The sequence below is a fragment of the Nematolebias whitei genome, chromosome 5 (genome assembly GCF_014905685.2).
Source record: "Nematolebias whitei isolate Nwh7 chromosome 5, NemWhi1, whole genome shotgun sequence".
NCBI lineage: Eukaryota > Metazoa > Chordata > Actinopteri > Cyprinodontiformes > Rivulidae > Nematolebias > Nematolebias whitei.
The window spans coordinates 11220724-11243010 of record NC_056502.1 but is presented as its reverse complement, the minus strand read 5'-3'; the positions used below and the strand labels follow the sequence as shown (position 1 = coordinate 11243010).

Genomic DNA, 22287 nt, shown 5'->3' with positions numbered 1-22287 from the left:
AAACCCAAGGGCCTCATTGTCTGTTTTACACAGGATTTTATAAAATTTATAACTGCTCTTACATCTGTTTGATACATTAGTCTGAATGTTTTTTTTTTATTGTGTGTACTTCAAACCATCAACAAACTGCACATTTCTCTTTATCGATAAAAGCAGTGCACTTGTGAACGATTGATTCTGACAGTTCTCAGTAAAAAGGAGAAAAAAGCTGACAAGGCAATGTTGAATTTTCTTGTGGCTGCACGACCGTCTGACAAACACTATTCAACATTCAGCTTTATTAGTTTCTGTTAATTTGTCATTTCAATAAAATGTACTTGTCTCATTTAAATACAGACACTGAGGCGTTTTTATCAGGCTACTGCTTTGATCTTTTAGCCGTTTGACCCTCTGTTGGGAGCTTTCTGTTCTTGTTCTTGTTCTTCACGTTGTGCGTTTCATAATAACGCACCCCGACTTTCTTCACCTTCTTAGCACGGTCCAATGCTCTTTTCTGTGGATGGATAAAAAGACAGCATTAAAACCTTTTTTAAACTTTCCCGATTTAAAAAGACATTCAGTGTCCTCTCAGACAGACTGTCTTGTCTGATATTAGTAAAAACAAATGCAGGAAACCTGTTTGGACGTAAGTTTGCGCGTCTTTGTCGCCTCCTCGTCATCCTCGGTTTTCCTCTTCTTGCTCTTCTGGTTTGCAGCTGAATTTGAAGACAGATGGACAAATCTGTTGTCAGCGCTTAAATGTCGACCTGACCCAGCCAAAGGGAGGTACCGTAGAAAACGATTCTCTACCACATTCTTCATCATATTTTTTTTTTATATTTCCAAATTCAAAACCATAAACATACCCGTCGACTGGTTTCCTCTCTTCTGGGCTTGTTTGGCTGCTGCTTGTTTAGTCTTCATGTCTGTGAACAGTTTGTCAGAGAGTGCCTTTGGTATCCTGTTCAAAAAGAAGAAAAATATTCTGTTGATTTTACCAAACAAAGCCAACTTTCTTTTGAAATCGTCTAAAACCGTGCTTCCCAAACTTGAGGTCAGGACAACAATGTGAGCAAATAGGGCTCTTTAGATCATCTCCAGATATCAAAGTACATTTGAAATGACCGGTTATGATTTATTTACACCATCATTTTTACAAACAATTAAAAAAAATTGATCTAAATTGATAAAATAAATATAATTATAGATATTAAGACTGTCACAAAAAAAAAAAAAAAAAAAAAAAAAAGACTGTGTTATAATTCTGCCCTTAATTAATAGAGTAAGTAGCATTTTATTGTCTAAATAAAACTGCAAATAGATGAGGTCACACATTTTGTTACTATTATTTTCTTTGGCCAGAATCTAAAGGTTTGTGAACCGCTGCTCTAAAATAAACAAAATCAGACTAAAAGGCTGAGATATGAATATACAGTAGTCCCTCATTTATCGCGGGGGATCCGTACCATGAAGACCCGCGATAAGTGAAAAACCGAGAAGTAGGAATAGTACAAGTACTAAGTAGTTTATTTTAGTATATATACTGTATATATATATAGAGAGAGAGATTAAGAAGTTTTAAACCCTTCCCACATTCTTGCAATATTCTAAACAATGTTTCTAAACTCTGAAGCTCTAAAAGAGCACAGCATGTCATGATTTCACTCTCTGTGCCTCCGCTGCCCTCAGCCACCTGCAAGCGCTCTCGGCCACGCCCACTTCTCCGCTCTGCAGCAGAACAGCTGATCAGCTGCAGGAGGAAGTTTATCCTGCAGTATGGGCTGCACAGAGGTGCAGCAGGTGCTAAATAATTTTAAATAATTTATTTAAAATGAAAATTCCATGCCGATCGTGCGGCTCATCCATCAAGCAGGTAATTGTGTGTCATGTCCAATCTTATTTTGAAAAACCACGATAAAGCGAGACCGCGATAAACGAACCGCGAAGTAGCGAGGGACTACTGTCTTGCCAAGTCTGTGGGCTGAAATTTAAAAAGGGAAAATAAAATGCAAACACACTGTGGTAACAGAAAGCAAATGAGTACGAAGAAGAACTCTTATGCATGGCATCTGTCTGCCTGACATTTTATCACTGAATACAATAAAAGTTGAGTTTAGTCCAAGACAAAGAAAATATGCAACGTAAGATTTGAACTTAAGAACTGACCTGATTGCAGAGAAGTGCTTGGATTTGGCTCGATCCAGAAACTGCTTGTACTTGGTAATTTTCTCGTCGAGCTCACGAATAACCTCCCGTGAACTCTTTTTGCTGTTTGATTTTGAAGTTTGAGATGCTGTAGCCTCCGAGACCTCAGTCTCTTCTTTTGATGGCTCAACATTAGCCTCATCCTCCTCCGCACCGCCATCTTCCTCACCGTCTTCATCATTGTCAGACAAGTCCAGGTCTGGCATCTCCACTGGAATCAAGTCCTCCTCGTTGAACTCTGGCGCCACGTTGATTTTTCCAAAGTTTTGCCGGACGTTAGAGAGGATCTTCTGGACCTGATCCTTCTGTCTCTGTAGCTGTTCCTCCTGCTCCCCTGAGACGGTGTCAGGATTGTCCGGCTGCTCCTCCGGCACATTCTCCATTAGAGCTGGTGGTCCTTCAGCTGCAAACGTGTTTTCATCCTGGAGAAATGTCAGTAAAGCAGGTTTAGACAAAAGGCGCAGGCTGGCGACAAGTTCTGATGAGTTCTGATAACACGTACGTCTTGATCTCCCTCAGGTCCAGGAGGTTTCACAAAGAAGGGGATGCGTCCCCTCTGCCAGTCATTCAGCACCATTTTGGCGACTGTGCTGATATTGGGCTCACCCCCCTGCATGAAACGGATACAACAATGCTCCGGTTTAAAATGGATTAATTCACCTACAGTTTAAGTCATTCAAACCAAAGTTAAAGTGAAAGACTACAATGATGTGAAGCGAGTTACACAAAATACAAACAAACATGTTTTTCACCAGACAGAACATTTGTGAACTTCATAACGTGGTTGGTTAAAACAAACATCAAATTTTGAAACAATTTCAAACTGATTTCTTCACCCTGTAAACAAGGTTTTAATTACTAATCAACACTTGTGTTTAGTACCACCACAATGAGAGAAAACAAAACAAAAGAAATAGCATCAGCACTCTAAGCATATCAGATTCCATTGTGTTGTAGAATTCCTCAAAATGCAAAGAAACAAAAACGACCTTCAGAAGTTTTCCAGAACGAAACGCCAGCTTTTCCAGAAAGTCTTCAGGAGACGTCCATGTAGGGACACGGTAAGTCTTCTGAATGTACTCGGGCTTGGCTCGCTCCAGTACGGCACCGATGTGCTCTTCTGGATTCTTGATCTTCTCTACTTGAACCTTTGCAAAGAAACGGAGAAGAAGAAATGTACAACACGAACTGCTCCCTTGGTAAACCTTTAAACTCTAAATGATCTTCAGGCTCTGAATCTCAGATGATCAAAGGTGTTTTTCTAAAATCAGGTAAGACGTTCTTAATCAAATCCACTTTAAAGTAATTTTCTCATGTAAACATTCCTTTCAGCTATGATACCCCATACACTGTTGATGGATATGTTTTTTCATATATAGTTTCATTTTTCAGCATTAAGCACAGCATGCACAATTTTATTCTCGTTGCAACATTTAGGTTTCAGGAAGATTGTGTAATAAAATACCTGTAAAACAGGGCTATTCAACTAAATTACTCAGGGGGGCACAGTTACCGAAAGCCCAGGACATCCAGCAGTCGTCATCAAGTAAGGTTGTTTTACAATTTTAAATCTAGTTTTATTTAAAAATGAATCCATTGGTGCGCCGAGCTGAGCACACCTGTGGGCCTGATTTGGCCCCCGGGCCGCCAGTTGAACAGCCCTGCTGTAAAACTTCAGACCTGAAAATTAGAACACTTACCACTCCTTTCAAGACAATATCAGATTCACTGTCCTCTGACGGGTAAACGACACCGGGGCAGTCAATGAGAAAGATACGCCTCATCAGAGTGATGTACTGCCACACCTACAAGAGCCAGGAGGACAATAATGATCATTTTCACCTTGTTAGAAGTCACAGACTATCTCTATGTAATGTTTCATCACATTCATCATCCTTTAGCCTTTGATTTAACCTGGAGAAATATGCACAAGAACACCAGTGTACCGGTTTTAACTTGTACAAATGACAGTAACATTCTATTCTAAAGTGCCTGTGACATGCATATCCTACAAATACAAAAAGTGGAATACATCTTAATATTTAAGAAATTTGGCATAATATACATGATTTTATGCATTTTGTTACAGAAACGGCAACTTTTCTTTTGAACTTGGCACAACCAAAGTGAAAGAGTAATCTTTAAAAGGTCTTTAAGGTCTCTGACTTTTCTTCATCTCTCTCTGATAATTTAGAAGCATAAGATTCTCTGCTGCCGTCTCTGTTGTCAGCTACTGAAGCAACACTCTGGTCACATGCAGGGATTCCTCTTTGTTGTCACTTCCTGTAACTGCACATGCAAATATCTCAACAAATGTTCTCAGCAGCGTGAAATTGTTTTTGCAATATGTTCTTAACATTATCTTTCCAACAAGGCATTCATATTTTCCCCACAAACATTTGATGTCACACTTTAAAAACGATCAGTTATAAAAAGCTAAACAAATTTTGAACCATTCTTAACAAGAACTGTAAAAATGATCCCACGATGAAGAAAAGCTCCGCTCTAACGTGCAGCATTTGAAAAAATGTGAAGACAAGGTGGACAATAAAGGCTTATCTCCCTCGAAATCATTCTAAAGAGAATAATCAGTGATTTTAGATCACATTCAGACACTGATGGGGCACTGAGGGGTTCTGTACGTGTCTTGCCCAGGGACACTTCGGCCTGTGACTGCGGGTGCATTTGAACCCCCAACAGTTGGAAGACGACTGCTCTAACCACTCAGCCACAGCCGCCCTTTGTATTTGTATGCTGGTTTAAATAAATCTTCTCCAAGTTACAAACTGTCCAGAATGCAGCAGCTTGTCTTTTAACTGGTTCTAAAAAATCTCCAACTTGGTGTTTGAGTTACGAAGTGTAAAACATTTAACAGAGATGAAAGCTTTATGTTGTTTTTAGATATTTAGTATTTTATTTAATATTTTACTAGGCCTGTCACGATAACAAATGTTGCTGGGCGATTAATTGTCTCAGAAATTATTGCAATTAACGATAACATTGTTTGAAATTTGACAATAATTAGTAATTATTGTCAAATTTAAGAAGAAATGTTTGTTCATTTGTTTTGCATGTAGTACCTTTTTTCAACCACTGGATGGCAGTATAAGACAGTTTGAACGAAAGGATGGATAGTGAGGAAGCAGCAGCGTGCCTCTGAGAAAAATGGGAGGGAGGCCCCTTGACGTGACATGGGCTGTCTGTCATACTTGTTTTTTGATTCTTAAAATGGCTGACACTCAGTGTGATTTGAGTTCTTTAGCATAGCATTTTTCATACAAAGCTTTTAATAAAAAATAAAAATAAAAAAAATCAGTAAACAAGTTTTCAGTTTCTTTTTGCAGAGAAAAACAACTTTTTACACGAAGGTACATGTTTCAACCGTGAATTTTGGAGCTTCGACAAGACGGAGTTTTTTTTTTCCAGAGGTCGGCTTGTTAGCTTAGCTTTTCAGCTTAGCTGCTTTTAACGATCCAAAACCGCTATTTTGGACGGTTAAAACAGATTTTAAAGAGAAAAGAGAAAGGGAGGGGGGCCAGTGAAGAGCACCAGAGTTGAGCGTTTTGTCATCCAGTGTCTTCAGTAGAAAGAGAGACGTGAAGAAACGATAAAGCCAATAAATGAAAACGATGTCGATAATTTTCATTTATCATGCGATTAATTGATTTATTGTTCATCGTGACAGGCCTATATTTTACATGTTCTTATTGTTTCTAAACTTATTTATTGCTTTTATTGTTTTTAACGTTTTATTTAACTAAATTCCAAAGCACAGTCAACTTTATTTAAATGTGCTATAGAAATAAAACTGACATTTGTTGGTGACTTCAGTCTTATCAGATTATCTGGATATGTGCAAAGTCTTTGGATTTTAGTTGTCTTATATTTTAAATATGATAAACTAAATAAAATCAAAAATAAACGTGATGGCAAATGATTATTTCTCGTAGCCCAGACACCAAATAGTTAAACAGCCTCGAGTTAAATGTTGCTGCTGCAGCTATCAACATTTATTGAATATGACAGCCTGAAAGACTATTTCTGTCAACTTCCCTCTATATCACAGCTCTAGACGGTTTTATACAAATAAAAGCCACATTGTATTTATACAATTATTCATGCAAGTCTTTTGTGGTCACCTTAAATATTAATTTTAAGTTGATTCTTGGGGATGGATTTGCAGTGTTACTGATTTGATACTTTTCTCCTCTCACGTTGCAGTCTGTGTGTAACAGATGACACATCAACTTCACCTTAGTTTCTCCTGCGATGGGAGCCACGTTGCAGACCTTCTTAGACCGAAGAGTGTTGATGACTGAGCTCTTTCCTACATTTGGGTAGCCAATGAAGCCCACGCTTATCTGTTTCTTGTCTGTGTGAAGCTGTGAAAAACAAACAAAAAGCACCCTGACAGCTTAAAAAATGTTCCTCCTGAATATACAAATGTAACTCGATACATCTTAAACGACATCAGAAAAGCAATAATTGGTTTATTTATCCATATAGTTACAATGAAGTTTGAAACAGCCACAAGATTTTGTTATTTGATTTTCAAACCATTAGAAGCTTTTACATATTGTGTTCCCAGAACTGCCACACCACAAGAGAATGTCTAAAAGTGGCTTTTAATGTGTTATAAATATGATATGTGGTAAAGTACCTTTTAAAGTAAAAAGATTACTTAGAGACAATATTTTTGATTCACCAAACCACTTGCTGTTTTAGGTGTATGTAAATGTCATTTTTGCCTCCAGTGTAAGTCCAACAAGCTAACCACCACCAACACATGAGGAAAAAAAAAGTGCACACTGCACTGCGCAAACATCAACTTCTGGAAAAAGATATTTGGAAAGATGAAACTGGCAGTATTTTGGGGATATGTGAGGCAAAAGAAGGGTTTTACGATGTGAAGCGTACCACATCATCAGTCAAACATGTTGGAGTCAGAGTTAAAGCGTCGCTGCCAGAGGAACAGATTATTGGTGGTTAATGATGATGTGACTGGTGATGAATGTAGAATGTTCAAAAATCGTCTCAAATTCTCAACTACTTCAAAAACAGAAAAGTCACTTTAAAACACAAATAAATAGGGATTATAATTACTAGAGGGTGAAAATATGTGCCTCATTTGGACTGTGATTATAATGTGTGAAGAAAAGTGATGAAGCCAAAGCTGCTGGAATTGACTTGTTTCAGCCTAACGTTTGATCCTCAAACTCTTTACTCATAATCAATAACAAACGAGGGTCATTTAGGTAAAGGACAAAATGCAAACGCTATCCAATGATGAATCACCACTTGTGGAATAAATCTTCTCAAAACAAAAGAACCAAAACCAACCTTCCTAAAAGTACTAAATTAATCACATCAAACCATTCAAAGCTGTTAAATGAACCCTGTGATAATCGATAATATTGGCATCTGAACAGAACCCCCTAATAATAATAATGATAATGTGTTCTTGTTTTAAGATTTGCTAAAACTGAACAGTTTGGTTAGTCTTGTTCTGCTTCTTTATGTACTTGCAGTCTGACGTTGCATTAAAAACAAATCAAGGATCTTTGAATTGGAGCCATTTGTTTACCTTCCCAAACTGCCTGAGGAGCTGGATGAGAGAGCCTTTACCAAAAGAGTTGGTCAAGCTGGCGTGGAAAGCCAGAGTCGGGTACTCCTGGGACAAAACAGCTACCCAGCGTTTCTGGTTCAAACATGATCAGAGGAAAAACAGACAGTCACAATGTCATAATTTAAAAAGACATAAAGGTCAAAACCAAAGATGAACACTCTTAAGAACCTCACCGTGACCCAGGTGGGGATGAGGTCACACTTGTTCAACACAAAAATCAGATGTTTCCAGGCTTTCTCTTTCTTGATATATGTCTCGATGTTCTTGGATCGTGTTCCCATGGGATCACGGGCATCCAGCACTTGGATGACGACATCAGATGAGTCAATCACCTGTTCAATTAAAAAAACATATAAATATAAACACATGCAGAGGCAACGCACCTTATTTAATGTTGATTCCTTTCCTCAGTTTTAAAGTAAACCACCACTGCACATAGAAGCTGATTTTTCCTTAAACGTAGGCCCTAAAGTTAAACAAGTGGTGTAGACTCTGCAGCTGAATGTAGGACTGTGCCTGTGATTTGGTCATTTGGTAAGGTGCTGCTACAAATACGAACAACACAAGCAGAAACGAGCTGTAAACACTGAGTGGAGGTGTCAAACTTTTACCTTGTAAAGTTCTCCCCAGATCCTTTTGGACTGTCCTTTTTTAAAAATCTCCTCACGTGCTTCTTCGCTGTTGCAGCAATCAGAATAAACATCAATTTATGTTAGCAATTCAACAACCTCTGACAACTTATATATGTATTAAAATAAGTGGGAATCTTACCGGACCCCTGTGTCTTCCGTTACCAGGTCTTTGTCTTTGTCTGCGTTGTAGCTCAGCGTTGACGCCTCTGCTCGTTCCACAAGATCCTTCACACCTTCAACCATGAGACTGGGCCTCTTCCTCTGAGCCTTGGGTCCAAATGTGTTCTCAAAAGCCTCTGTGTCTAAAATGTGCACCTTGGAGTTCTGCAACAATACAGGAAAAAGATGTTCTAAGAGAACAGTCTATTTTGGTGATTAAAACTAACCCACAGGAACACAACACGTTGACCTCACCGTTATTACTCAAAAGGCCCTCACAGTGTTTATATGACATGTCTGATTGGTAAATCATTTTTATAGTTACACTTTCTTGCAAAGCACTGAGTAAAGATCATAAGAAACTAATTCTGACTGTGTGTTTATTGTTACTAAAGGGAACTTCTGATAATTGGTTGCAAAACAAAAAAAATAAAAAATACACAAGTACATCTAACTGCTTCAGTTTTTTTTATAAGACGTCCTGTTTTCAAGAGAAATTAAAGTCCATGGCACAACAACAAAGATAACTTTATGTTATTTGAAATAGTCCTGATGCTGGATTGGAAATGTTGAAGCTTGGCAAAAAAAAAAGAACTGTCTCATATAAAATGTCAGAACTGAATGATGATTAAAGAGAGACGTTAGTTCATTTCACCTCATAAAACTCAATAAAATCAACTATCCACAAAAGAGCCCTAATCCTGAGCTGGAACGCTCGATAAAAGCAAGACTGAAAAGCTTACTTGCTCCTGCAACGTTACTGAATATAAATATCTAGCGATTTATAAACAGCACCCACCCCCCACCCCACCATATGCAGCATAAAAATTAAATAAATAATAAAAAATAAACACAAAAAATACAGACGTTTGTATTTTTTCTTCATTTTTTTTAAAAAACATAATGGGTTAATAGTGTTTTTATACTCACTTATACTTTATACTCACATGAGCTTTGACTCTGTCGTGTAACAGAGACATAGGAAGTTTACTTTGTTTCATTACGACACGATATGGATCTTTCTGTACTGCATCCATCTCTTCTTGAAACTTCTGAAGAGATGACTGCTTGATCACCCGGGTGTTTGCTAAAAAAAAAAAAAAATATTGAGAATATTCTGGTCAAGATTTCTTGTTACTAATCATAATTACAAACCTATGTCTCATCAGTTTGTCCATTATCACTTCTAAGGCATTGATGAGTTAAAGAAACAGCAATAAAACCTCTGAAATTGGGTTATCGAGTCATTGTTCTGCAGACATCTGCAAATAAAATTACAGCATATATAAAGTTACTTAAAATGTTTCTTTCAGGGCAAACATAATTTACAGGTCTCTTGTAAATGAGTCCTCAAGGCTCAATGGGATTACCTGTCTAAATAAAGGTTGAATGAAAATAATTTGATCAAATATATGTTCTACAGGAAACCAGGAAGACAGCTTCTCATCTGAACACACACAGAGACATACATACATTTGCATCTGTGTTGTGTGTAATCAATAAATCGTGAAATTATTAAACATCTCAGCTGTACTGTTTGCATGCTTGTTTGTGCCTCAGCTGACTCTTACAACTCCAGGACATCTGCAGGTTTCAGCAAGTTAAATTTAAGACTTTAAACTCTTTTAATGCCGCCTTCAATGAAATTTAAGACCCCCCAAAAAATCTATAAATATAGGTAATGGTTTGGGGCAGCACGGTGGCGCAACTGGTAGAGCTGCTGCCTCTCAGCGAACGGGTCCCTGGTTCAAACCCCGGTCCAGGGGCCTTCTGGGTGGAGTTTGCATGTTCTCTCCGTGCATGCGTGGGTTTTCTCCGGGTGCTCCGGTTTCCTCCCACAGACCAAAAACATGCATGTTAGGCTGATTGGTAACTCTAAATTGTCCCTAGGTGTGAGTGAGAGAGTGAATGGTTGTTTGTCTCGTTTGTCTCTATGTGGCCCTGTGATGGACTTGCGACCTGTCCAGGGTGTACCCCGCCCCTCGCACAGTAATTGCTGGACATGGGCACCAGTGACCCCCGTGACCCAAAATGGAATAAACGGGTAAAGATAATGGATGGATGGTTTGGGGATTGTGCTTTATTACAACAAAGCATAGCATGTGTGTCAATCAGTGAGACACATTCTAATTGATTTTTTTTACCCGTTTATTTAACATAAAGTGATATTCAGTGCTCTCTGGTTCAATAGTTGAATGTACAAGTGCAGTTATTTGGTTAGAAACATTCAACAAAAAAATACATATACAGAATATTTCATGGCATGAGGTTCAGTTGTCTTCATCTCCAGTTTTGTCTTCAGACACAAAGACGTCATCCTGCCAACTGTCAATAAATTTGCACAGCAGCAAAAGTTTTCAACCATAAAACAAATAAAAAATATTCTAAAATCTGCAGATTACCATACAATAGCATAGACAATAGCCAGAAAATATACTCACCAAACCATTTGATATTAGGTTCAACTCTCGCTACTGTTCCGGAAGCTACTGACGACTGGTACTGTAAAGGTTTGATGACTTTTCCATGCTTATTACTGGGAACAGAAGCACAGGATCAGTGTGAACACACTTACTACTACATTTCACCAGAAAACTTCAAATTACAATGTAATTTAGTATCACTCATTACCATCTTTGCTTTTGTCGATACATATTCAGACGGTTGATAGTGGCTCGGTCCCTCATGTTGTTCCCACCAGCTCCTTTGGGTCGATCTGTGAAAAAGTTGCAACATTCATTTACCAGTTTTTAATCAAGCAAACCTATATTTAATAAGTTAACATACAACTTATTAGACTTAACATAATTCATCTACAAAAAGCTTGCATTGTTGTTTTTTAATGCTGTGTAATAAAGTGGCTGATTAATTAAGTGTCAGTGGGGCATGGAGATTTCAAGTTGTAAAGCATTTTTGCCAATTTTACCTTTAAATCAATAATTAACTAATTTGACATCAATAAACTTACTCAAAAAATGAAACTATATATAGCAACTAATGCATTTTCAAACAAGCAAAATTGGTTTCTTGTAGACTTCAAGGTTAAAATATTTAAATATCTTTTTGTCTCCTTGATCAGTAAATAAATTTAAGACTTGAGAATTGTGTGCAACATATTGTTAAACTAAAATAATCTTTATTTAGGTTATCTTATGTGCCATTGTTCAAAACGTTGTGAGTATTTCCATAAGCTTATTTTACCCATAAAAAAACTAAACCAAACACAAATTTATGACAGTACTGTACACCGATTAGCCACGTTAGCATTAGCTGTAAACAAACGGTAGCTTACCGGGGTTGGAGCTGGACGTCGAGGGGTTTATCGAGCTTTTCCCCTTGAACCGTGGCTTCACCATGTTGAACACTTATTTAGCAAGACTTCCCACAAACAAAAAACAACCCAAAATCAGACCAGGGTGTCTGAAAACTGACGTTGAATGTTTTTCCTCCCTGTTAGCTTGAAGACACGGAGTCTGCACGTGTCACTACAGCGAAACAGGAAGTACGTCATCACGCTAGGAACGCGACCAATCAGAGAGCTGCTCCTGGAACTGCAGAGAAGCAGCTGAAGCTGAACAGAAAAAGTGTTGGTAATTTTTGGTTTAAATAATGTTTAAGGTTTATTTTAAATAACTTTTAAGAATGACAGGGCAACCTTTATTCAGAATTTAGACTTGTGAAACGCAGCGTTGTCAATTTCTGCCAGGAGAGGGCGCTATTATGACATGACGTATGATTTTTCCTGCTGACTTTGACAGCTGCTTTCTGCAGATAGCGCTTAACAAAAGTACAGCAAGTTGTAGATCTTTACAAAGCAGTATTTAAATGGTTATTTCACATTTTACTTTAAAAAAAAATATGTTTATACTTCTTAAAAATTGTCCCCACTTCAAAATGAAATGCAGGTGAAAACCTTTCATTTGTCTTGTAAATTACAAAAATTGAAAGTCTTAGCTGATGTTCTGGTTGCTGAACAAAAATATTTGTGGGGGCAGTGTTGATGAAATTAGACCTATCTGATATAGGAATGAGTGAGATGCTACTTTTTCTTTTTGTGATGACGTTATATTCATAGTTTGTGATTGTGCATGATATGTTATACAAGTGTGGCTCAAAGCCAAGGCAGGCAAGTTCAGTCTGCAGAGGCGCCGTTCAGTTTATACAGCAGGGAGACAGGAATGTTCTCTGTTCAGTTTCATACAGATGAAAACTGAACTGACTTCATCAGCAATCCACCAAATACATTGGTATTTTTGTTTTAAAACAGGAAGCTGGCTTTTTTTAATTTTACATTGACATAACACATTGTTTATCCAGTAAATAACCAGATAAATATGGTAGATTTCAAATTATATTCAGTTCAAGCTCCCTTTATTTAAGTTCTTTTTGTCTTAATTTTTTTTGTCCCCTTCTTAAATGCTAGAAATAATGTACTGAACTTCTTTTTCTTGGTGCAGTTGTCCAGTTGCATTCTGCAAAGGAATCTCACCAACCTTGTCTCTAAACGTAATTATTTTCAGTCCTTTACCTAAACACATTCTTCCAGTATGGCAAGACATTCATAGCACTTAAGTTGAAACTTTATTTAACCACAACTTAAAATGTGCTTCTTTTTATGTTCAGCATGCAGCAGCATTTGTGTATCCATGTGATTTAGCACCTGATCCAAAAGACGAAACGTTTCATCAAAGAGGATTCTGTCCAGATGACCTGACTTGACCTTGTTAGATTTTTCTACCTGGATTATTGAGCATGCATCAGGACATTGTGAACCACTTTGACCAGGATTGTCTCAAACTAGTTTGAGAGTTTGAGCAAACAGCAAGGAAGAGGGCGGACTACCACCTGAGGTTCAACCTCACATGCAGACAGAATGGCACCTTTCCCAATCGCCTGCAACTCAAATCTTCCGTCAGACAAGCAAGATCCAGAATGAACGGGGTTTCAGACTGAAGAAGTCTTTTGGATAAAAGACGAAACGTTTCAACACAGAGAAATTCGTCCAGATGGCCTGACTTATCCTGGACAATTAGATTGTTGCCATAAAAACCTTTTCTTTTCTCCTCATCCAAAAAGCCACCATAAATTAACACCTTCAATAAAGCAAATTAAAGCTTACTTTACACTATCTACTTTTTTCATCTTGATAAATATAATTCAGGTTAAGCACCTGGTTGGATGAACTTCATGTAACCCTCTCCATATGAATTTTCATGTGTATGCACAAAGTCTAGTTAGGAAAAGGCTCACAAGAAATGTTCTAGTCGTGGTTCTGTTACGCATACAGGTATTAAAAGACAAAAATCCTCCATAATCAATAAGGCAAACTACAACCGCAATCATCTAGAAAACAGCAGACCTATAAAAATCAGTTTTAAAACTAACAAAATGGATAAAAAATGAAAAGTGACAGTTCCATAAAAAGAAAACAAATTGCTTGTTGTTGTTTTCTTCCAGTCTGCAAACCAATAATTCGGTTCAACTATATTTCTTCATATTGAGCTTTAGCTGCAAACACAAAACATAAAAAAGAGCAGTTATGAATCAAAGCGTGTCAAAAGGTGCGATTTATATATCAGAACTTGAACTTTTGACGCAGTATGAAAATAAATTAGCTTTTTGGGGTTTTTCTTGTATTGGGGTAAAGCTTGCACAGCTGTTTACCTCTGTCTGCATCTGCTGAGCATCTTCTGAGCAGATTAAGCAGTCCATCAGTGTCTGCAGTTTGTAAAAGAAACTTCAGATCTTACACCTGTGTTTAATCGGCGCTGGGCCAAACTTTGCAAATTAATACCTGAATTCAGAACATGACTGATAGATTGTTGTTTTTAGTTTTCACCTATACTGGAGGGGAATAATGTTATTATCAAGATTCAACCAAAACTGCTCTAAACCTGTCATTTCTATACTCAAGACATTTCTTCAAATACTTCTAAGCTTTAAATTGAAAATTATTAGAAACCAATGACGAGCTTTCTGTTGTGAAAGCACATTTTTGTACTAAAAAGCATCAAAACAAGTGAGGCTACCATCTTGAATGAGAGGACAGACCTGGAGAGCAGAAATTAGAACCAAGATGCGAGAAATAAAAACAAAAAAAGCAACAAAACTGGTTTTAAAAACGTTCAGTCAGGTCATCTGGACATTGTTTTTTTTTTTGTTTTTTTTGCTGAGACGTTTCATCCTTCATCCAAACGTGTTTGTGTGTGGAGAAGCAGAAACTCCAACGAGCTCACTGCAGCAACAAATTTGCAGCAGGTTGTAAAACCACAGTGCACTGAAGGTACGGTTTCACTGTAAACAGTCCCATTAAGTTGTTACTTCCACACCGTTGCCCAGCGAGGATTTAATAAGCTGTGGCAGGAATTACAAACATTAGCTTTTAAAAAACCTTTTCACGCTCACATCCCCCGTTTGATTTTTGAGAAACACCAGATGCAAAAGGTTTCAGCGGGTAAAGTCCCTCAAAGTTTCTCAAATCTACACCACAGAAAGGCAGAAATCAGTTAAAAAAGGGGGTCTGGTGACGGATGCTTCTTCACGCTGCAGCTCCCTGCAACTGCCCACATTAATGTGTGCGTTTGTGGATAATATTTCAGCTGGGCTCACTCGGAAAGTCTCTGTTTTGAGTCAACACGAGAACACCGGCTCAGTGACGGAGCACAGACTCGGGTGGGCCTGACTAAACAAAAAGAGAAAAATTAATGAAGGCCTAAAGGGCACTCCCGTTTATTGCCTCACTGTTAAGAATGTTCTGCTGAGAGTACTTCGCCGCTCGGATGGAGGGTTACTGAGTGCTAACGGCTGAACCTGCTGCGTCATGAGATATGTTTCTTATTTTGAGAAAAACGACAAGAATAATGCTGACACAGAGTAAAGGTTTTTACAGTTTTTAGCCCAAACTTCAACTGATTTGTGCTTAATCAGTTTACTCTGTCTTAGTAGCTTCTTTGTGCACTTTTGCACAATTATAAAGTAGTGACAGAGACAGCTCGGTCTAATTGGTATATGTCAAATTTACAATTAGAATAAGGTAATAAAAAAGATGTAGTTACAGACATTTTAAAAGTGTTTGGCTTTAGAAAGTGATGCAGCACAAATATCTAATATACAACGCAACAGCAAACCAATAATTCAAGCCACTTAACTGTAATAATTATCTAAACTGTTTCATTAAAGTAGTTATTCCATAATGTTGTTAATTTTGTGCATTTGTTGTATGTAATATGGGAAATCACTGTGTTATGACTGATAATGTTATTTATTAACATGGAAATTAATGTTTTTGCCAGTGTCTGTCATCCATTCATTATCTTTACCCGCTTTTTCCTTTTTGGGTCACGGGGGTCACTGGTGCCCAAAGCCAGCCATCACTGTGCGCGAGGTGGGGGACACCCTGGGCAGGTCTCCAGTCCATCACAGGGACACATAGAGACAAACAACCATTCACTCTCTCATTTACACCAAGAGACAATTTTAGAGTTACCAGTCAGTCTAACATGCATGTTTTTAGTCTGTGAGAGGAAACTGGAGTATCTGGAGAAAATCCACGCATGCACGGAGAGAACATGCAAACTCCACCCAGAAAGGTCCCGGGCCAGGGGTTTTAATGAATCTTTCCAAAAACAACCACTGGAAGTGAATCTACAGCTGTTTATCTTTTGGAGTCATTCCAGTTCAAGATGGCCACCACAGCTAAACTCTCTTGGCTAACACGAAAATAGCTATAACTTTTCCAACATTTCAGATGCTATATATTAAAATATCTCTTGTGTTTTAAACAGAGTGACCTACAACAGAAAGTTCGAGAGCTGATTGTGAAAGTGTTTTATTTAAAACTAACATTTAGTACTAGAGTTGACCCGAACTGTCTGTTAGCAAAATATCTTGTGAACTATTGGATAGATTTTAATGAAACTATCAGGCAATAATCACTGAATGTAAAAACTGATTAACTTTTGAAATCAAAACAAAACATAATGTCCACCACAGCCAACTGACTTTAACAAACACAAAAATTACCATAACTCTGTCAGTTTAGCAAATATTGAGCTAAAAGCTGTTGAGATATTAGCTAAGAGCCATTCTAAACACATTTTGAATGCTATCAGATTGCTAACATGAAATCACATGTAACATTTTTCCTAGATGTTCCCAAACGGCTATAACTTCATCATGTCTCAATGTAAGATCACCGTACTTTAAAACATGGCACAAAAGGCGATGCTTGATAGACAACTCTTTAAGAAATAGTCATGCTAATGTTTTCATCCAATGTTCGGACATGTTTAGGCCAAAAAAAAAAAAATCACTTTTATTTCCATCCAACTGCATGGTTTTAACTATCAGACATGATCTGAGTGAGCAAGGTCCTCCGCTTAGTTTCTTCATAAATCTCAAGTTAGATGCAAGATGACATTGTGAAATTTCAACACCCTGATGACAAATTTGTGACTCAAAAGAGCAAAACACTTTTTCTCGGAACTGTTGTCATCACAAAACATCCACACTTCATTTGTATAGGTGGTTTCAAAAAGTTCATATGACAAACGGAGGGATAAAAAGAAAACCGCGGAAAAGGAGACGAATGAAACCCAGCCAGGGATGAAGTGATGGAAGACGTCGTCTTTCAACAGAATCTGTCCCACTGATGTGTAATACCCCCTCTGTTTATTTTCACCAAACCCAAATCTTCCACTTATTGTGTTCACAGCTTGTCATTGCCACAAGTTTCACACCACATTAATCATGCATAATCTGTTGGCAGCGACCTTTGGGAGGCGCATGCAGAGCCCTCTAATGAATGGTGTTTATGGGTGCTTATCTGTGGCATGTAAACCACCGTTTTTTTGTTCGAGATAAGCCACAACAAGGTGGAAACAAACCAACATATTCGCTTGTTTCCGATGATACAGAAAACCCAAATATAAAAGTAAATTAGGAAAGATTTACAAGAAGTTATGCAGACGTATTTAGTCGCTGACATTTAACTCTGATTCATAGCTGATGTTCGTAAAACGAGAAAAATGCCAAGTCTTTCCTGCTGCCAGGCATCCAGGTGAAGCTTGTCACATAATTTGGAAAATTGGAGTTTTACAGGAAGTTCTATGGTTCACTGAAACAATTTTGAAAGCAACAAACAACCCCCCCCCCCCCCCCCCCCCCCCCCCCCCAAAAAAAAAAAAAAATCTATCTTTGTGAATAAATTTAGCCTGATAAGATTAACATCTTTAGCTAAACATATGGAAACTATTGCTGGGCAATAAGATCTAAATAACCACAGTTTGAAGGGATTTTAATGGAAGGATGTTAAGAGCAGCTGTAATGGTAAATCATTGCACATGGCGTACTCAGAAAATCTGCTTATGCCTTATTGTTTCTATGGAAACGGATGATAAACACCAAGACCCCCACAGTGTTACAGGCAGAAGAAATAATGCTGACACCTATCTGTCCTTCTAAAGTACTCCTGCATTTAAAACACGCCAAGAAAGCCAAGAAGGCACGTTCACGAAGGAAACATGTATGTCAAGATTTTCTCAATAATCAGTAAGTTATTCTTTTATTTTTGGGATTGCAGATTACATCGGACCTGAGCTGGTCTCTCATCACCACAGCCGCAGTGAAAAAAACAAAGCAAAGGCAGCTCTGGGAAAGCATGTCTAAACCAGCGCCTTCTCACCCAGAACTATAGAGGTCTGATAGAGAGTATCCTAACCGCAGGCATCACCGTCTGGTATGGGAACACTGCACAAGCAGAAAGGAAGGCACTGCAAAGAGTCACGTAGAGTGGATCACAGGGACAAAACTTCCATCCATGGACTTGATGTATGTACAGCGCTGTTGGAAAAACAGCAGCTGGAATCATCAAGGACTCGCTCCATCCAACTCACTCTCTTATGAGACACAAAAACTGTTCATACAACATGAGACACAACAGATAGCATCATCACTCGTAGCAATATATTTGTAATAGTATTCTCCCTGCCACAGTCAGAGTGATGGCAAAACAAAACTACTGATCAGGTGCAATAATATCCCCACACTACCTAACGTCACTGGTCATGTGACAGGATTTACTCTCTATACAGTGTAGGCAGAAACCACTTTGTTCTTATTTCTAGTTTATTTAGTGTTGTCTCAGTGTTTTGACTATGACTGAGCTCTGCACAATTGTGCCTGGATTAGGTCTGGTCAAAAATGGCAAATAAAGAACTTCATTTAACTCTGGTATTTCTGCTCTGTCATCAACCCCTGTCAATATATTCTGTCAGTTTCCATTCTCACATCAGTCCAGCATTGTTGGTTTCCATGCCACATCTGGTCTTCCTTATGCTTCCTTGTTAATTTTGTAAGTTTTGTGCTTGCCATGTCAGCCTTTTTATTTTGTAAAATAAATTTAGTTTTATTTTACTTGAGCTTCTTGTGCTAGTCTGCATTTTTGCATCAAATTTTTTGTTCAACTGTGACCAACTTTGTCATTTGAATTTTGTAGATGTTCAAAAAAATGTATTGTTATGGGCCATCTCAAACTCGTCTCATTTTAGCAGCTGTAATTCTAGAGTACTAGAGGTGTATTTGACATCTGAATGAATGCTCCTAATGACAGAAAACACCCGAGCATACAGCCCTTAATGTCAGAGTCTAAAACCCTAAACCATTTTTTTCTTCTCGGCTGCTCCCTTCCTCAGGGGCTGCCATGGTGAACTAACACTCACGAAGACTTGGCAATTGCTTTTAGGCCGGATGTCCTTCCTGAAGCAACCACCGAGCTACCACAACCCTCTGTGTGGAGCAGAGAGCTGCCATTTAGGGCACCCAGGGGAGCAGATAGCTTGGGTTAAGGGCCTTGTTCAAGGGCCCAGAGTGGAGCAAATGAGTGTGGAGGCAGGTGTGGGTGCGTCACCTTTCCCACTCACATTTTGATATAGTCGGTCCGAGGGATTGCACCAGTGACCTTTCAATCTCAGGCTTGCCTTTTCTAACCTCTGCACCACCACTCCCTCCAAGGTCTAAAAACCATGCTGATGTTAATAATAAATATAATGAAATGGTACAAATTTGCGGGCAGCACGGTGGCGCAACTGGTGGAGCTGCTGCCTCTCAGCGAGCAGGTCCTTGGTTCAAACCCCGGTCCAGGGGCCTTTCTGGGTGGAGTTGCATGTTCTCTTCGTGCATGCGTGGGTTTTCTCCGGGTGCTCCTGTTTCCTCCCACAGACCAAAAGCATGCATGTTAGTCTGATTAGTAACTAAATTGTCCCTAGGTGTGAATGAGAGAGTGAATGGTTGTTTGTCTCGTTTGTCTCTCTTCAGAAGAGCTGGAAGAGATGCTGGGGCCTCCCTGCTTAATCTGCTGACTCAGTAACACAACTCCCCAAACAGCAGAAGATAATGGATGGCTAGGTGATTGTAGGTATTGTCCTTTAACTGTAATCCTTTGATTTTATTGTCACTGGTATCTAAAACCCTTTACTCTGCTGAGGGTGAGGTTGCCACAGATGAATGAATACCTTTGTGCAACCATGTCTCAGGCCAAACAAGGCTGTTTGTTGGCAAAAATGTAAACATACAGGGTCAGCTAAAAAATAAATGTTGCATGGCAGAGTTTTGGGTTGTGGCACTGTGGCACAGTGGTTCCTGCCAATAATTTTTCTCTTTAGAATTGAAATAGTGTTCACTATAGGAGAGCAGTGCTGCCCCTCTCACTTGTTTTTCTGTGGCTCAGTGAGGCAGCTTGTCTCCTGTGTTTATCTGCTGCCCTTTCAATTAGATAGAGACAACAGAGAGGCCCATTTGGACGGAGGTCTGTGTCACCTCAAGGCTACGGCTGCCACTGCTGAGGTCATGCTATGAAAGGGAAACGGCGCACTACTGTTTCCCTTGAGCTCTCTAAAACACAAATGATTACACTGACAGATCTGTTAAAGAGACCCTGGTTAGTGAGGATCAAAGGCAGCCTGGAGACCACCTGGAACTTTTCTTGGCAGTAGAGCTGGCCTGTATAGAAGTAAAAGATGCTCTGGGAAAAAGCAGAAGCACTATTCCTCCCATTCTCATTCTGATCTTTGTGAGAACCATGGCTGTAGGAACTTTCTCTTTAACCAGTGTGTTTTTTTCTGATCTTTCAGTGAAGCATTTAAATAAGTGATGAGTAAATAATAAGAAGAGGTGAGATTGAAACGTTGGGTCACTAAATCCTGGCCATTATCCCAGTGAACAAGGAATAAATTGGATAGACTGCCACAGTTAAACAACAGGTCTCTGTCTTATTTACATTCTGTTATGCCCTTGTAAACTTGGGATGTCTTGATCAAGATATTTATTTGTTCCCTATACTGATCCGAGTAATTTAGGAATAAGAATTTAACAATAGTATCAATCCTACTTGCATTGTTTTGCTAATACTACAGTATAGCAGCCATACAGCTAATGAAAAAGAAATTGGATGTAGGTCATATTATATACCTGTTGCATTACAACAATCTCTGTGTGTATTCAAATAGGAAGTTCTAACCATTTTTCAGAGAGTTTTATTCAGTGGGTACAACAATTTCACTTAAATTATTGATGTGCAGTTATGTGAGATAAAAAACAAAACAAGACAACTCAGAGAGGATTTTAACAAGAGTTAAGTAAAATGTTGAACCGACTGACTCCTGAATTCCTTGGGCCATCTATGGGCCAGTATTGTGGCTTGGCGGACACAGTATCCCTCCTCTATGCTAGGACAAACCTATCCAAATGTTTACTAAATACAAGAGGGACATTTGTGGTGAGTCTTAGGGTGGGTCACATTAATATTGCATGCATACAGCCTATGCAAAGCCTTAACACATCTATGAAAAATCTGTTATGTGTGTTTTATCACACCATTCATCAAACTGACTGCATGTTATTATGGTTTAATGCTCCCATGGTCTGCTGCTGTTCACTTTGTGCTTATTATGCAATGGATGTCTGAGCCTCAAAATACAGTCAGCCCTCAGGCTCATCCCTCTGTACATATTCTACCAGATCTTTAATGTAGAACGCTGAAGGAAAACTTGTTGTTTTAAATGGTTTTACAATGGTGGAGAACTAATGGTGTTTTGTGCTTTCTTTGTGATCACCTGCTTCTGAAAGCAATAGATTGGTAATGTTTCTGCCAGCATCCGTGTCTCGCACCAACATTGTCTGGTTGGGGTGTGTTTGTTTCTGAAGTGTCAGCAAAATATCTAATGAACCTGTAAATGGCTTTTAATAAATTACTCAGAAACTAATTCTTGGATTTACATCTTCAACAAACTATGGCTTGGAGTCAACTACATTTTAAATGGTCACTAAGAGATAAGATAAGATAAGATGAGATGAGATAAGAAAGAACATTACTGATCCCGCAGGAAATTGCTGTGCCAGAGTTTCAGTAAAAAAAGAACATACACAAGGAAACACACAAGATATAAAAAAATAACAAATATTTTTTTTAAATAACAGAGAATGTAAAAAATACCAACAATTAAGGTCTAAAACCGGTACTACTACTGGACTACTGGACCTTTTTGGCTTCGTAAAAGGCTTCTGAGCAAATAAAAACAATACAGGACATTTATACACAGGTGTTTTTAAGCTAATTTTCATTCAGTAATCTAAAAAAAGGTCAGTGTACCCAATCTTTATCAGGATAAGATTTCTCAGAGTTAATGGTTT

At 38.4% G+C, this 22287-nt stretch overlaps 1 protein-coding gene across 1 annotated transcript; it reads right to left on the bottom strand.

Moving 5' to 3' along the window:
• Positions 1-19: 19 nt before the first annotated feature.
• On the bottom strand, positions 20-12111 carry gnl2 (guanine nucleotide binding protein-like 2 (nucleolar)). Its single transcript, XM_037676143.1, has 16 exons — positions 11894-12111; positions 11233-11317; positions 11043-11137; positions 9549-9688; positions 8582-8766; positions 8422-8488; positions 7984-8142; positions 7769-7882; positions 6438-6566; positions 3885-3989; positions 3174-3332; positions 2687-2794; positions 2146-2606; positions 846-940; positions 616-695; positions 20-493 (listed from the first exon to the last, which is right to left on the bottom strand). Exons 1-16 carry the CDS (start codon positions 11955-11957, stop codon positions 359-361), a joined length of 2181 nt encoding a protein of 726 aa, XP_037532071.1. The 5' UTR covers positions 11958-12111; the 3' UTR covers positions 20-358.
• Positions 12112-22287: the final 10176 nt, after the last annotated feature.

Excerpts from the sequence above, each read along its gene's own strand:
- gnl2 (XM_037676143.1), bottom strand. The coding sequence starts at position 11,957 with ATGGTGAAGCCACGGTTCAAGGGGAAAAGCTCGATAAACCCCTCGACG. Across the intron at positions 9,689-11,042 it reads ACCTAATATCAAATGGTTTG|CAAACACCCGGGTGATCAAG; the intron begins GTGAGTATATTT and ends TTTTTTTTTTAG. Across the intron at positions 7,883-7,983 it reads TCATCCCCACCTGGGTCACG|AAACGCTGGGTAGCTGTTTT; the intron begins GTGAGGTTCTTA and ends TGTTTGAACCAG.